The sequence below is a fragment of the Biomphalaria glabrata genome, chromosome 14, assembly GCF_947242115.1.
Source record: "Biomphalaria glabrata chromosome 14, xgBioGlab47.1, whole genome shotgun sequence".
In the NCBI taxonomy this organism is placed as follows: domain Eukaryota; kingdom Metazoa; phylum Mollusca; class Gastropoda; family Planorbidae; genus Biomphalaria; species Biomphalaria glabrata.
Genome location: NC_074724.1, coordinates 21,048,685 through 21,062,910, shown reverse-complemented (window position 1 = coordinate 21,062,910; position 14,226 = coordinate 21,048,685). Strand labels below are relative to the sequence as shown.

The 14,226-nt window shown below is 37.2% G+C and overlaps 1 protein-coding gene across 1 annotated transcript in view; it reads left to right on the top strand.

Annotated features, from left to right (window-relative positions):
* Positions 1–13,853, top strand: part of LOC106063926 (uncharacterized) — a 71,767-nt gene extending 57,914 nt beyond the window's left edge. Inside the window, exons 12-15 of the mRNA XM_056011439.1 lie at positions 2,111–2,240; positions 3,851–4,054; positions 4,646–4,818; positions 11,838–13,853. Coding sequence (XP_055867414.1) covers positions 2,111–2,240; positions 3,851–4,054; positions 4,646–4,818; positions 11,838–12,479 — 1,149 coding nt within the window. The 3' untranslated portion in view covers positions 12,480–13,853. The remainder of the gene's footprint in view (positions 1–2,110; positions 2,241–3,850; positions 4,055–4,645; positions 4,819–11,837) is intronic.
* Positions 13,854–14,226: the final 373 nt, after the last annotated feature.

Sequence of the window (14,226 nt, the reverse complement as noted above, 5' to 3'; positions counted from 1 at the left end):
TGCAAGTGAGACATGAGAGCCTCAGGCATCAGCGAAAGTATGTGGGAAAACATAGCCAAAGACCGGAGTGCATGGAGACAGACTGTGCGTGCTGGGACAACCCTTGCTGAGAACAAAAGAATTGAAGCGGCTTTAATCAAGAGGGATAAAAAGAAAGCTGCCCTGTCTGCTAGCCCTAAATCAGAGGCATACACATGTACGAATTGTGGCAAAGTCTGCCGTTCAAGAATTGGCTTGATTAGCCACACCAGATTCTGCCCCGTCTCAAGATTAAGCCAAAACCAGTGACTCATTTGGGCGCATCCATTGCCTTTCGAGACAAAAGGAGCCATATACATTAGGAAATTCTCGAACGCGATAGTCCTTTCAAATTTAGAGCTTTTCGTCCCGAAAAGAAACAGTGCAGTGGAGGTTTTTACAGTTCATGTAGAGGTCTATCGGTGGGAGCCACAGATGGAAGGATTAATGTTTCCCACGAAGCCATCTGCACAGTTTTCCGCGGCCATCGCTTTCTTTCCCTCCAGTTGGCCAGTCTACGCTTGAGACGATATCGTGGTCGCTGCTTTGACCTCATGACGATAGTCTCTGATGCCAGCCAGCTGACACGGGGGAATAAGTGGAGGTCAGGGTTGCCAGCCACTTAACACAAATCAAGGTTCTGTCGATGACTGTAGTTCCCAGGGCTGTTGTTTTAAGACACCAAGTCAGCGGACGTTGTTTTTATCTGTTCGGTTCATTGAGGTACTCGTTGCAGATATATTAGGAACAAAAGCTTCAGGCACATAGCAGTCTTCACTAGTTTCTTTATTTGTTTCTTTCCTTTGGATTTGGTAAATCCCATTGAGATAGTCGCAGCAATAGTTGTCACGTTTCGTCTTGATAGTCACCTCTGCAAGACTTGCCCACAACACAGTCACAGACGGCGCTACAATCCCCAGCGCAACCTGGATGGCTGCCTGGTCGTGCGGTTTGCACGCTGAACTGTCGCTCGGATTTATCGATGGCCTCGGGTTCAAACCCTGCCCACTCTCATCCCCCGTCGTCCTACGGGAGGTTTGGACTAGGAAGTAAACTATCTTCAACTCTGACGGAACATCCGAAACATTGTGCAGCCACAGTCCTGGCCAGTCAACTGCTCCTTCACTAACGAGTCTACAGGCAGCTGCTCTTTCATCAAGGAGTCTGTTCCTCCTATTGAGGAAACAGAATTGTTATGATAGAACAAGTAATCTGCTACCCGTCACTAAATAGCAGGGCCGGACTTAAGCATTGTGGGGCCCTATGCGAAACGGATTTCGCGGGGCCAAGTTTGGGTAGAGAAGCGGATAATAAGTGAAATTTAAGAGTTTATATTAGAAAATAAATTCGTCTTTGCATTTTATTCATTCTTTACTACGTACAGAATTACTTTACGAGTCTTGCGTGTAGCAAAGTCATACAGTATATAATGATAATTCTTTTTCCTACATAGATCACGCTCAATATCAAGAATTACCAAATGTTTCAATCTATCTAAGAGAATTGTTGACATCAAGTAATTCTTCATTAGTTTGAGGCGCGAGAAGCTTCTTCAACCAGATTACACAATTACGGCTAATGCATAATGCCGTTATTATTTATCGAGCGTAGGTTTGGCGTTTTCCATATTGAATGACACCCCAAAATGACAATTATAAATTTTTGTCTATATATTTTTGAATATTTTAAGGACTTTTTCGTATATTTTGTAATTTCGGGAGATTTTCAGGAGCTCCTGGTAAATCCACAGCAGGGCGAGGGAATATGTTTTAAGTTATAAAATGGTTTAATTTAATAATTTATACACCTAGAATTAGCGCGGGTCCTATGAGAGTGCGTGGCCCAATGCGATCGCAATGCCGGCCCTGCAAAATAGCGGCGTATGCTACGCCGCCGGTCGACTAGTAGTGTTATAAAAAATTTGGTCTTTGAAAAACAATATTTGCCATGTACTATAAAAATATGAAAAGTTTTAGGTTCTGAAAATTTTTAGGGCCATTGAAAGATGGAAAAAAAAAAGAGAGCTATTTTAGTTAATAATAATAATAATAAAATAATTATAATAAAAAGATATTCTTTTATTTTTTTTCAGCTCTCTGCTTCCTCTGAAATATATCCACCTGTAATACTAAAAGCTGTTGGAGAAACCTATCAATTTGAACAAATCGGCACATACTACTATCTTAAAGGAAATAATAGTTTTTATGCTTATGTATTGGCAGGTAAATTAAAGTGTGAGAATAAAAAAAAACGATAATTCTCTAACACAATATTAAAATATTATAAGAACTTAGTTTACACTTATATCCACTGTCTAATTGAACACAAATTCTACTATATCATTTTTTTATTCCACACAATACAGTGTGTACAAATAATTCTATATCGCTCAGATCCGAAGTATATTTAAATATTGTACGATCATAATTTAATGATAAATGTAAATATTTAAGGCCTATCCGCCTTTCTAAAACTGGGGCACATACTTGTATGGTGGGCGCTGTCAGGTGTAGTCTTTCTCGGGTTCATTTAGGGTATGGTGTGCTTCCCGGGCTCCCCAGTTGAACAGTGTTTATTAATTTCCTGCCGGAGTTGTAATTTGGCCGTGGCTCGTTTGACCGGACATCCCGGAAAGTGTATTAGTTAATACGTAGATAATTATGCAACCAAGTACTGACTATACGTTAACTTATATCAGTTAATAACAAGAGTGTAAATGCAAAAAATTAATGAATAACTAATGTAACATGACATGACAGATGAATACGTGTTTGATAAATAGTATTTTACAAGGTCAAGTACAAACAAGCAGCTTATTCAAAATAACATAGCACAACTTAATCTCAGTGTCACAATTCGATCAGGGCCCAAGCCCGCAACTCTAAGCCATGAATGCAAGAACCAAACCATTCAATCAGGCTTGACTACAACAGAGTCCGAAGCCTGCGTCCCTAAACAAGAAAAATACACATTCCTTGAGATTCACAAGATTATAAAAGAAACAATTTTAGATCTACAACATGAAGAAGACAGTAAAATAAACTAACTTACCCAACACTGGGGCAAGAATACCACAACACGGAGCTCCAACTAAAGGCAAAGCAAACGGAGCAATGACACCAATACAGCGCGTCCTTAGAAACTAACGCACAAACCATTATGGTGCACAAAAGAGAGACCACAATAGAAGCTAAAAATGAGGGCATAAAGCCTTTTTTTTTGTACGAACCTAAAATCTGATGTATTTACACTATGGTTTAAATTCATATTTTAATATTGATCAGGCATTAACGTTTATGAGAAAAGTGTGTGAAAAAACATCGATTCGCCCATGCAATTATATATACTATTCATCTTTCCTACGTCAGAACAGTCAATTTGCTTCCTAATGATGTCTCGTCTTTCTGTTCAACTTAGTTTGCGTGAACAAAAAAGGCCTGCAGTAAAAAGTGTTGAACACTAGGGTGTCATGACGATCAAACTTTTTTCAAACCTACATGAAGTACTGTCTCTCACACTCCCCTTACACGTCCCAACCATTCTTAAGTATTTGAGATACGCTTTTCTTATTAGGAAAAATTATAGGATGCAGGAAAATCTATTTATGAATCTCTGAAAACAGCATTTGTCATTGGGGCTCCCCAAAAGCCCCAAGCTCTAATAGCAGATTTTTCTTTTGATTAAAGTAAAAGTTTAAGAAACAATATTCTAAATACTCCAATTTTGTAAGAGTAAGCACTAAAATTATTAATAAATATTGTAATTGTCAAGGTGGGTATTAGTAATAGCACAAATTTCGTATCTATTTAAGATGCATTTTTATTCTTTCCAGATGCTGACAAGTTTCCGTGTGTGACGTCACTACTGCCAATGTCAGCCTGGAAGTATCAATATGATATTTATATAAGTCAAATGTTCAGTTCATACAATATTTTGGTTCAGTTTATAGTACCTGCAGCGTACTGGCTTAACTTGACAAGTAATGCTAAGTTCTCAAAAACGGGACCAGGCATTCCTGGAAAACCACAAGGAGCTGGTGAGTGAAGAGAACTGCACGGCCAAGTTTTAGATTTCACAGTTTGTATTCACATGTGTACTCTAAAGTGTTGCAGATAAGAGTTTATTTTAGTAAATAGCATAGTGATTATTTGTTATTTATGTGACGGAAAACTAAATTTAAAACAAGATTACAAAGAGATGGCCCCCATCGAATTCACCAATGGACAAGGAGTATGCAAACCATAGTCTTGTTTTAAATGTTTACAGTATTAAAATTGTTAAAATAATTTATTTAGCGTTGCTTCTACCCCAAAGCAAACATGAAAACACCTCGTCAATGATAGGACTATTATAATTCTTAAGGAATAAGGATTTGAAACAGAATCTAAAATAATTCTTTGTCCTCGTGTTGATGTTGGATATTATACGCCCGTTATGCTGTACTATGCGTCCATTAAAACGTCTGCCTACAGTAAAGCTTCAAAGTCTTGATTCCATTAAACTTTAAGAGTAATTATGATGGTGCTGCCTGTGACACAGCTGTTGTAGACTTTTATAGCCCTCGGTCTATTGAAACGTTTCGTATTACCTCAGCTGATGGCTCGTTGAATTTTTTTTCTTTTCACAGATACAGCCTTTTATGGACTCCAGTATGCTCTGAACAACCCTGTAGATAAGTATTATCACTTCCAACTGTCTAATAAAGTCAAACCATTCGCTGCTTATGTATTTGCTACTAAGGGAACATCCTCGTTTTGCCATCCACTTGGATTTTCTTACAATGCAAAACAAACGTCTATAGTAAGAATATTTATATTTATATGAAAAAAATGTGCCTATTTTATTATTTCCTGCATTTTATTTTATGACATTTACTATGTTCTAGACTTCAGTCCAGTAGGCCATTGGCACAACCATTACAATTCCTCTTATCACATTGTAAATTCTTCTAAATAAAAAAACACGGTGGGTGGGTGGACACGGATTTTTTTAAAATTTGACAGTTTATATGTATATCTTTGGGAAAAGAATTGCTATCTCGTTGGCAACACTGGGGTAAGTATGGTCTAACCGTTAAAATGTTTCAAAATATAATAATCTTAAAATTAAATTTGGCTTCAGTACGTCAGTGTGTATTCCCGCATGTATTCATTTAAGAGTTTAAACAAGCTAAATATAAAAATACTAAAAAAAAAAAGGTTATCTACCTGAATCAGCCAGAAAAACTAAAGGCTTAGCAGTGTTTAAGTCTCTAATTGACACGAACCTTTATATTAACACGTGGATACGCATGTGACGAATTATCTTCTGTTTTGTAGGCGCCCCTGTAATGAGAGAGAGAGATTTTAAAAAGTATGTAAATTTCAAGTTTTTTAATGTTTATTTATTTAAAGAAGACAATTTAGAACATATACATGTAGAACATATAAACTGATTTTTTTTTATAGTTATCTGACTGAATAGAAAGAAACACTTTTTTATTTAGCATTCCGTGTATGTACAAAAGTGTGTTAAGTGTAATAATAAAAGAAACAACTTAACATAATGTTATAAACCTGATGGTGACACAGGTGGGGGTAGTGCTATGTGTTTTTAGCCGACGCCAATCACCCCGGGCCAGCGCTAGCCGAGCGGTCAGCCGTGACGAGTGCTTTACACGCCAGCTCGAGAAGGATCTGTGTTATAAATAGTACGCACGCAAGTTACGTCGAATGTAGTCATGTGATAAACCAGAATGGTCAAGCAACGTTCCATCCGGTCCTAGAAGGTCTATAGGGACCCTATATAGTAACGAATGTGTCAGAGTCAAATCGCTTCACGTTACCTTGCAATGTGACAAGTACGAGGCGAAGTCAGAACCGTGTGAGTCTCATTGCACTGAGGCACCGTGCTGAGAACACTATTCTCTGATAAAACGGACAAGGAAGAGGCGTTGCAGAGTTGCCCGGTCTTGTACAGAGCTAGCTCGCCATGCGTACCAGTTTCTTTTTCACTCAAATGACCATTTTTGGTGTGTAGTATGGCGCACTCGTGAAGTAGATGGCTAACCGTTTCGTCGTCTTGCTGGCAGTGTCTACAATGTGAATCGAAGTTAGCTTTAAATTTAGCAAAAGAAGCTCCGATTCTGTACCTAGCTGTTCTTCCCTGTTTAACTGCCATGCGAGCATTCGTCCGATTTAGAGGGTCTTTTCAAATTTTCCCAGACCTCCCTGCCTATGCTTCCGTTTTCCCGATTCCGGTGCCACTTTTCTCTAATCCATTCGTCTACAATTGCCCGAGCCTGCTCAAAAGTCTGTGGCTCCTCCACAGGGTCCAGATTTGTGCCGAGCTTGGCTAGTAAGTCAGCTCTCGCGTTACCTTCAATACCAACATGCCCCGGTATGTACTGAAATGTCGTCCGAATGCTGTTTTTTTTTCTTGAAGGCGTCCCGCGCTCGCCAATGTTTTTGCCAGTGGTTCCGGTAGTGTTCCAACAGAGCTCTCGATGGCTTGTAGGCATGACAATGAGTCTGTAAATAGCACAATAGGACTGGGTTGTGCAGATTTCTCGTTAAGTCGTTCTTCAATGTGCTCTACTGCATTTTGAATTGCAACCATTTCAGCTACGTAGTTGCTCATGCTAGAACACGGACCCAGCATCTCGTCGTTTTCTGTGGAGCCAGGGAATCGTACTACCACGTCATACCCAGATGTTTTCTGACCCAGGTTCTCTCTTGTAAAACCATATGTGAACACGTTAATGGTATCGGCTTGGTACTGGGCGATAGTCTTCCTGGCCGTGCTTTGAATGATAGTTTTTGTGCATTTCTTGTTCACTTCAGGGTCAAGCATTGACCTCCTCATCTACGGGAGTCCATGAGCATTCGCCGGGGAAGAGGCCCCAGACAGAACGACAGTGTACTTGAAAGAGTTCCGTTTCAGCCGATCCTCACCCCTCCAGTTGCCAACCAGACTTCTGACGGGGGAGCCTTCTTCAAGCCGTTTGAATTTTTCCAAAGCCTTAAATACGGCTGGCTCCCTTTGCAACCTGAGTGGCGGAAGATCCTTCATGACCTCACCTGCTCCGATTGGTGTCGTACGAAATGCACCACAGATGAGTCTAATGGCTTGGTTCTGCACAGAGTCCAGCCCCGCTAGAGACGTTTGCGAGGCATAGACTTGCGCAAGGGTTGAGTACTCTATCCTTGCCCTCACAGATTGCAAAACGTGCGCGTTGGCCCCCCACTTGGTCGTGGCTAGTCGCTTTACTACCTTATGGCTTTCTGACGCTTGTTCCGGCACTAGTCTCATATGATCTAAAAACCCATCTCTATGTTTTTGATTAATTTAGTGCAGACCACTCTAAGTATGAAGAATGGATATCAGCCTGGTGTTGTGTAATATTAGAGATTTGACAATAATTACATAACAAACTTAAATACCAAAAATAGCGGAGAAAAATATTTCTCCTTCTGTACGTGAAAAAAATGTCTTAATACAAACACTCCTGCAAAACATAAATATACAGAATTCTTTTTACAGAAATAATACAATGAACGTGCATAATGTATTTCGCGCCAAATCGTCCTTTGCGTCAAAACGGCGGCGCCAAAACGACCTTCGTGCATATATAATTTTAAAAATTAAATGGTTCACTTTCGGAAAAGAAAAAAGTAGCCGTTGCATCAGAACTTTAAATGATCTAAAATATCATGATGTCATTTTCTCTTCTAGTTTCTGAGATCTAAACGGACGGTCGGACGGACAGACAAATCACACAAAACTAATAGTGTCTTTTCCCCTTTCGGGGGCCGCTAAAAATAATATTTAAATTTCAAATTATAATTTAAAAAATGACGTGTTTTTTTTTTTTAATTTAAAGATTTTATGATCTAGAACAGTGACTCCCGAAGTGGTCTATATAGACCCCCAGGGATCTATAAAGACTTCCAAGGGGTCTACGAAAGTTAAAAAGGGAATTGATGGTCTATGAGATGTGCACGGGGGTCTACGATAAAGAATCTCCATTCAGCATGTCGTGACTTTAATTTTGAAGATTGTAATTTTTTCATACACACATTTATGATTTGTACCTTAGGAAATCCTTAAAATTGTTATCCTGCTGATTGAATAAAAAATTATTATTTTTAAATTTTATAACTATTTAAATTGTGTAGTTTTGTCTAGTTATAACTTTGACAAAAAGAAATGTAGACTGTACAGCATTAAGTATTTGAAATTGAACTTCATTACTTCCTTGTCAAACAAGCAAGTGTTAATGTGCTATTTTTTATGATGCTATGAAACCAATTAAGCTGGAGGATCATTTGAGATGATGCCACCTTGATAAAAAGATAATGGTTTGCAAAACTTTCAAACACTCAAAGATAAAGTTCAGAATACACCCACAAAATCTCTCTTTGGCCTGACAGTGAGAAGAAGATGATTTTTGAACGTTTTACTATATCTCTTTACTTATAGTAAAATACTGAAAACCTTACACGATATGGAAATTATTGATTTTACCAGCCGTTAAAAAAATTTAAAAAACGCTTGCACAGACTTATATCATTAAAAGAATTTCATGTTTGGGTTTTACAGCCTGTGTCTTGTTTTGGGCCTCTTTAATGCAATTTTGAAGACATGGTCGACATTCTCTGGTGACACTCCAAAAGGGCACATTTCAAATTTTGAGCTTCCAGAACATATGTTTTCTCACTATGAGGTGTACGGTTTTGATGTGAACAATTTAGGTGGTTCTATCGGGATAGTTTATAATAGGTGTCGTTTTCTTGTATATCGAATAAGAGCTTGTCCATTACTCGTATTTACAATTCACTATTAGTTTCTTCATTTCTTCCGGATAGAGTGCGATGTTCAAGTGTGTATTTGTTTTCTCACATTTGCAAGTGTGTCAGCCTTCTATTTCGTTCTATTTAAACATTGGAGAACAGTGTTCTTGCTGTTGTTGAGCTTTACAAAATCTTTTGTTCCTTCAGATTATGTGGATAATTACATCCTAGCCCAAACCTCCCGACGGGAGATGCGAGCAGGCAAAGTGACCACCGAACGTCAGTCCAGGCATCATGAGTTATTTTATTTAGGAGGCATCAGAGTTTGTCAAGCTTTGAATGACTATTTTTTTTTTTTGTAAAAAAATGTAACTGTTTTATGAACTTGGCTGATTTGCTAGCATGGAAGCTGTTAGCTCCAGTGCTTCTATTTCTTTTCTGTGGTTGTCAAAAAGATGCAATGATTTCAATTAACTTAATTTTTTAATTATTTTTTTCTCCATTGGGCCATTCAATGAGTATTCCAGCTCCTCCGTTTGTGGAGGCTTTCTACGAACCCTCCATGCAAACTCTGACCCATTGGTTGTTAGGACAATGGATTTGCAGAAGAGTTCACTAAATTCTTGAGCTCTGTTGGAATATAGTCAAATATTTCTTTCTTCTGCAAACTACATATTTCTGTAGACAGCTGGCTGAGTCAACCTTGTCTGGTAATGATGTATTTTTTTATTCAAATTATTATGGCTCAAGAAATCCACGAAAAACTGCTCTTTGTGAAAATTTTTACTATGATACTTAAGGCACATTAATATTTCATGTTTTGAAGAACTACTTCATAAAACAACAAATCCCAATATGAAAAATTATCTCCGTAGCAACGGATGGTGAGCTTGCAAACCTTTAAAAATAAAAAGTTTCCAATGTGTTTAGTGATTGTATGCTATACGTATTAACTGTTATATAATGGGTTTAAATTTGAATTTTGTTAATAAATTTATTTTAATGTAGTTTCAAATTACTTTTTCACTCCTCGTATCACTGGTTAGAAGTTATGTTACACAAAATGTGTAATTTGAAATTGATGAACTTTCAAAAATTCAATATAACTTAATTAGGGGGTCTACGGAAAACCAGAAAATATGGCAAGGGGTCTACGAGACAAAAAAGTTTGGGAACCACTGATCTAGAATCTCGTTCTAGTTGGAGATTCTAAAATAGACTTTGCTGCTTAACGGGAAAGCCATACAACTATACAGTTACATTTACAAATGTTCAAATCCTTCTCTTTTGTAAGTTTCAGTGAGTACACAAAGTTAGAAAGAGTGCAATGAAGAAATACTGGAAATCGGCATTAGTAAAGATGGATAATTGTTATTCTTAAAGCGGGAAGAAAATAGAGTGTGTTTTTGAAACAATCGTAAATTTGAGCGCTGACAGATTGAAAGTATAAAACTGAGGGTTTTTTTACAATTTCTCTTATGAGCTTGTAAATTCTTCATGGGTTCTAAAAGCTGAGTGGATGGACACGGATGTCAAAAACGCCTGGAACGATTTTCCTAAAAATGTAACAGTTTATGTATATCTTTGGGGAAAAAAAATATTAGCTAATTGGCCATGTCGGTGGAATTTCCCGCTCACATTCACTAAAGAGTTTTAAAAACATATTGACTTTCAGGAATAGTTTGTGCATCCTTTATAGAATGATGTTATTATACAACAACTCGACTCGTAACTTATTACGAATCGAAAATTCAAAAACCTAAAACCTGGGTGGGTGGATGCGATTCCAAAAACTACTACTCTAGGACAACTAACGAGTCTTCTAGAAATTTAACAAGTGATATTTATAACGCTGGGAGGCGCGGTTGCTGAACAGCAAAGCGCTTGGCTTCCAAATCGGGGGTCTCGGGTTCGAATCCTGGACAAGACTGGGATTTTTATTTCGGGATCCTTGGGCGTCTCTGAGTCCACCCAGATTTAATGGTGAAAAGAAAAGGCTGTTGGTCGTTGTGCTGGCCATATGACACCCTCATAAACCATAGGCTACAGAAACAGATGACCTTTACATCAGACCACAAGGTCTGAAATGGAAAATTTACTATATATAACGCTGAAAAAAGAATTACTAGCTCATTGGCCAAACGGGAAAACTCTAGTTCGACCTTTATAATTTTCGTAGGAAAATTGAAATACATTTAAATTTGGTTAGAGAACTAAGTCTAGATCTAGATCCAACATCTGTTTTGAAAGGAGTATCGTGTTCGGGAATTTCTGAATGTAAGGAATTATTGACTCATGTGTTTCAAAAATTAATGTTCAGGAGAAATTTGTGCATCGTTTTGCGCATCTAATTCTAAGGTTTATCGTTGGAAGATTATAAAGTGTAGAAGAACTATTCGTTAACTTAACCAGGATTCTTCTCTGGGGGATGGGGGGGGGGGGGAGGGGAGGACGGGGTAAAAAATGTTTTATTTTTTAAATCTAAAATTCATTAGTTATTAAAAGAAATACAAATTTTATTTTCATAGCAAATATTTCCCATTAAAACATTGAGCTGCACTAAAATATTTGGGCAAGGGTTTCGGTTACTGAAGGAGCAGCAAGGGAGAAGTATTACATACTTAATTAAAGCCTAGGCCAAGATTTGAAGTTGGTATACATTGGGTACTTTCCCCTTGCTCGTAGAAGAAGGTGAAACAAAAGTTTTGTATCAAAAATAGCTAGGAAAAAATAAACCAAGAATTTTACGTGTGCAAGAGTTATTACAGATCAATCTGGTGCTACTTCGTTTAAGTGTTAAATCTTATGGGCTGAATGTCTTGGTAGGTTGTTTGTCACCTGTTCGAGTGGAGGATTCTAAATAAGTCAATTTCAAAAGTAAAACAACTTATTTCCCTTTTTGAAAAATGCATTGCTGCAATGTAAGTATGAGACTTTGAGAAAAGACACCGAAATAAGCGTTTTGCAAGATTATAATAATTATGGTAGATATACTGGGAATAGCGATCTGTAAAATCTAATAATATAATTTTATCTTTTTTTTTCAAGAATTTTGATGAAAAGTCATTTGTAGAACAACTAAAAGCTCCTGGTGAAACTACCCAGCCTCAAGTAACTTGTGGCATGCAAGAAACAAGCACAAGTTTGTCAGTAGACAACTCTTCTTGTACGTGTGATACTGTTGAGAATTCCGCCTCTACAGTACCCACAACCATAGCTGATACTACAGGAACAACCAATAGTGACACAACTAGCCAGATAGAAAATACAATTACGACTTTTGTAACTGACACTACTCCAGATTTGAGTACTGATACAAACATCCAGTCAAATACACAAGCAAGCACTCAATCCAGTATTCAAAGTTCTCAATCCAATTCTGGGTCAACTTCTGAGTCAAGTATCCAGTCATTTCTTCAATCATCTACATTAAATGGTATAAGTACTTTTGACGACACTTCAAGTACCACTAAAACATACACCGATTTAGACTTTTCTGATCTAGTTATTGAAGCCAAGAACACCTCAGCCTATAGAAGAACTTTGATCTCTATACCTGACACTAGAGTCTCTGCTAAAGTCATTGGTGGCTTTGGAATTATCATTATATCTTCAGTTTTTACTTTCGTATCTTCAGGGGATCTGACGTATTTAAAAGTAATTATCACTAAATTTATGTTCAAACACTAAAGTTTATCATTGAGACATTTTTGACCTACTGCATAAGAAATATCATAATGTATTGATTCAAACTTTGTTGTTGTTCTTTCTTTTTTTGGCCTGTTGGTTGACTAGGTGGAATAACAGGAAAATACACACCAAATAAATGTGCTCTATAGTTACATCAAAAATATATTTTGTGTAACTATGGACTTATTTTAATTCCTCTTGTTAGCTGGCAAACTCTTCATGGGCTCAACATGGACAACGATCTCGAAAACGGCTTTGACGATTTTGCTAGAAACTTGAAAGTGTTAAAATATATCAATTGGAAACAAAATACTAGCTTATTAGCCACACAGAAAAAAAAACCTGGATAATTAATAATTTTTGAAAATATAATCTTTAAAATTAAATATGGTTTGGAGTTCACATTGGTTATTTCCACATATATTCACTAAAGAGTTAAATTTAAAAAAAAATAGACGTTTAGGAACATTTTGACTACTGTCTTCTTTTTATGTTTCTAAGTCTGGATTTATATCACCAAACTAGAATTTTCTATAGTATTCTATACCACATCTGTAGTTGGATTCATTATTGTAGTGTTAACTACTGTCGTTTAACATTACCATGTATGGATCTATATCACCAAACTAGTCGATTTATACAGGATTTTTTTCAGGGATGGGGGTATTGGGACGCGGTAAAATATTTTTCTATCAATCATCCAATCATCCATTAGTTAATAAAAGCAAAGTAAACACTGTTACAAAAAATCATCTGCTCCAAAAAGAAGGAATTGTATTTTTTTAAATCTGTTATTATATTGTTTGTTTTAACATCAAGCTAATCAAAGTAACTTCCTGTGTAAATTATTACATGTCGATATGATTGATATTCAGTATGGAGTGTTCTGTGACTTCTATTTATGCTAATTTTAATGTATTACCTTATGTAAATTTAACTCTAGACAAATATGGAACAACAGTACATATTAAACTAAGGCGGTGAGGTTCCAAAGAATAACTACTTTAATTTCATTAAAGGGAAATAGTCCAAAGTCCGTAAAAAAGCAATTCACTACTCTATGCAGTCTCAAGTATCTATTGTCCGTTGATTCTATCTCCTCCTTCTATCTCTGTTATGTTTTTAATCCATTGTCACATCACTGAAGAAACTGCCGATTATGTTGCTTCTACGCGCCAGCCAATCAAAATTCAAAAGACATTTAGAAGAGGACAAGTAAATGGAAGTAATTAAATGTGGAGAGACACTTTATGAGGACGTCCATAGAGACACTTTATGAGGACGTCCATAGAGACACTTTATGAGAACGTCCATAGAGACACTTTATGAGGACGTACATAGAGACACTTTATGAGGACGTCCATAGAGACACTTTATGAGGACGTCCATAGAGACACTTTATGAGAACGTACATAGAGACACTTTAGGAGGACGTCCATAGAGACACTTTATGAGGACGTACATAGAGACACTTTATGAGGACGTACATAGAGACACTTTATGAGGACGTACATAGAGACACTTTATGAGGACGTCCATAGAGACACTTTAGGAGGACGTCCATAGAGACACTTTATGAGGACGTACATAGAGACACTTTATGAGGACGTACATAGAGACACTTTAGGAGGACGTCCATAGAGACACTTTATGAGGACGTACATAGAGACACTTTATGAGGACGTACATAGAGACACTTTATGAGGACGTACATAGAGACACTTTATGAGGACGTACATAGAGACAC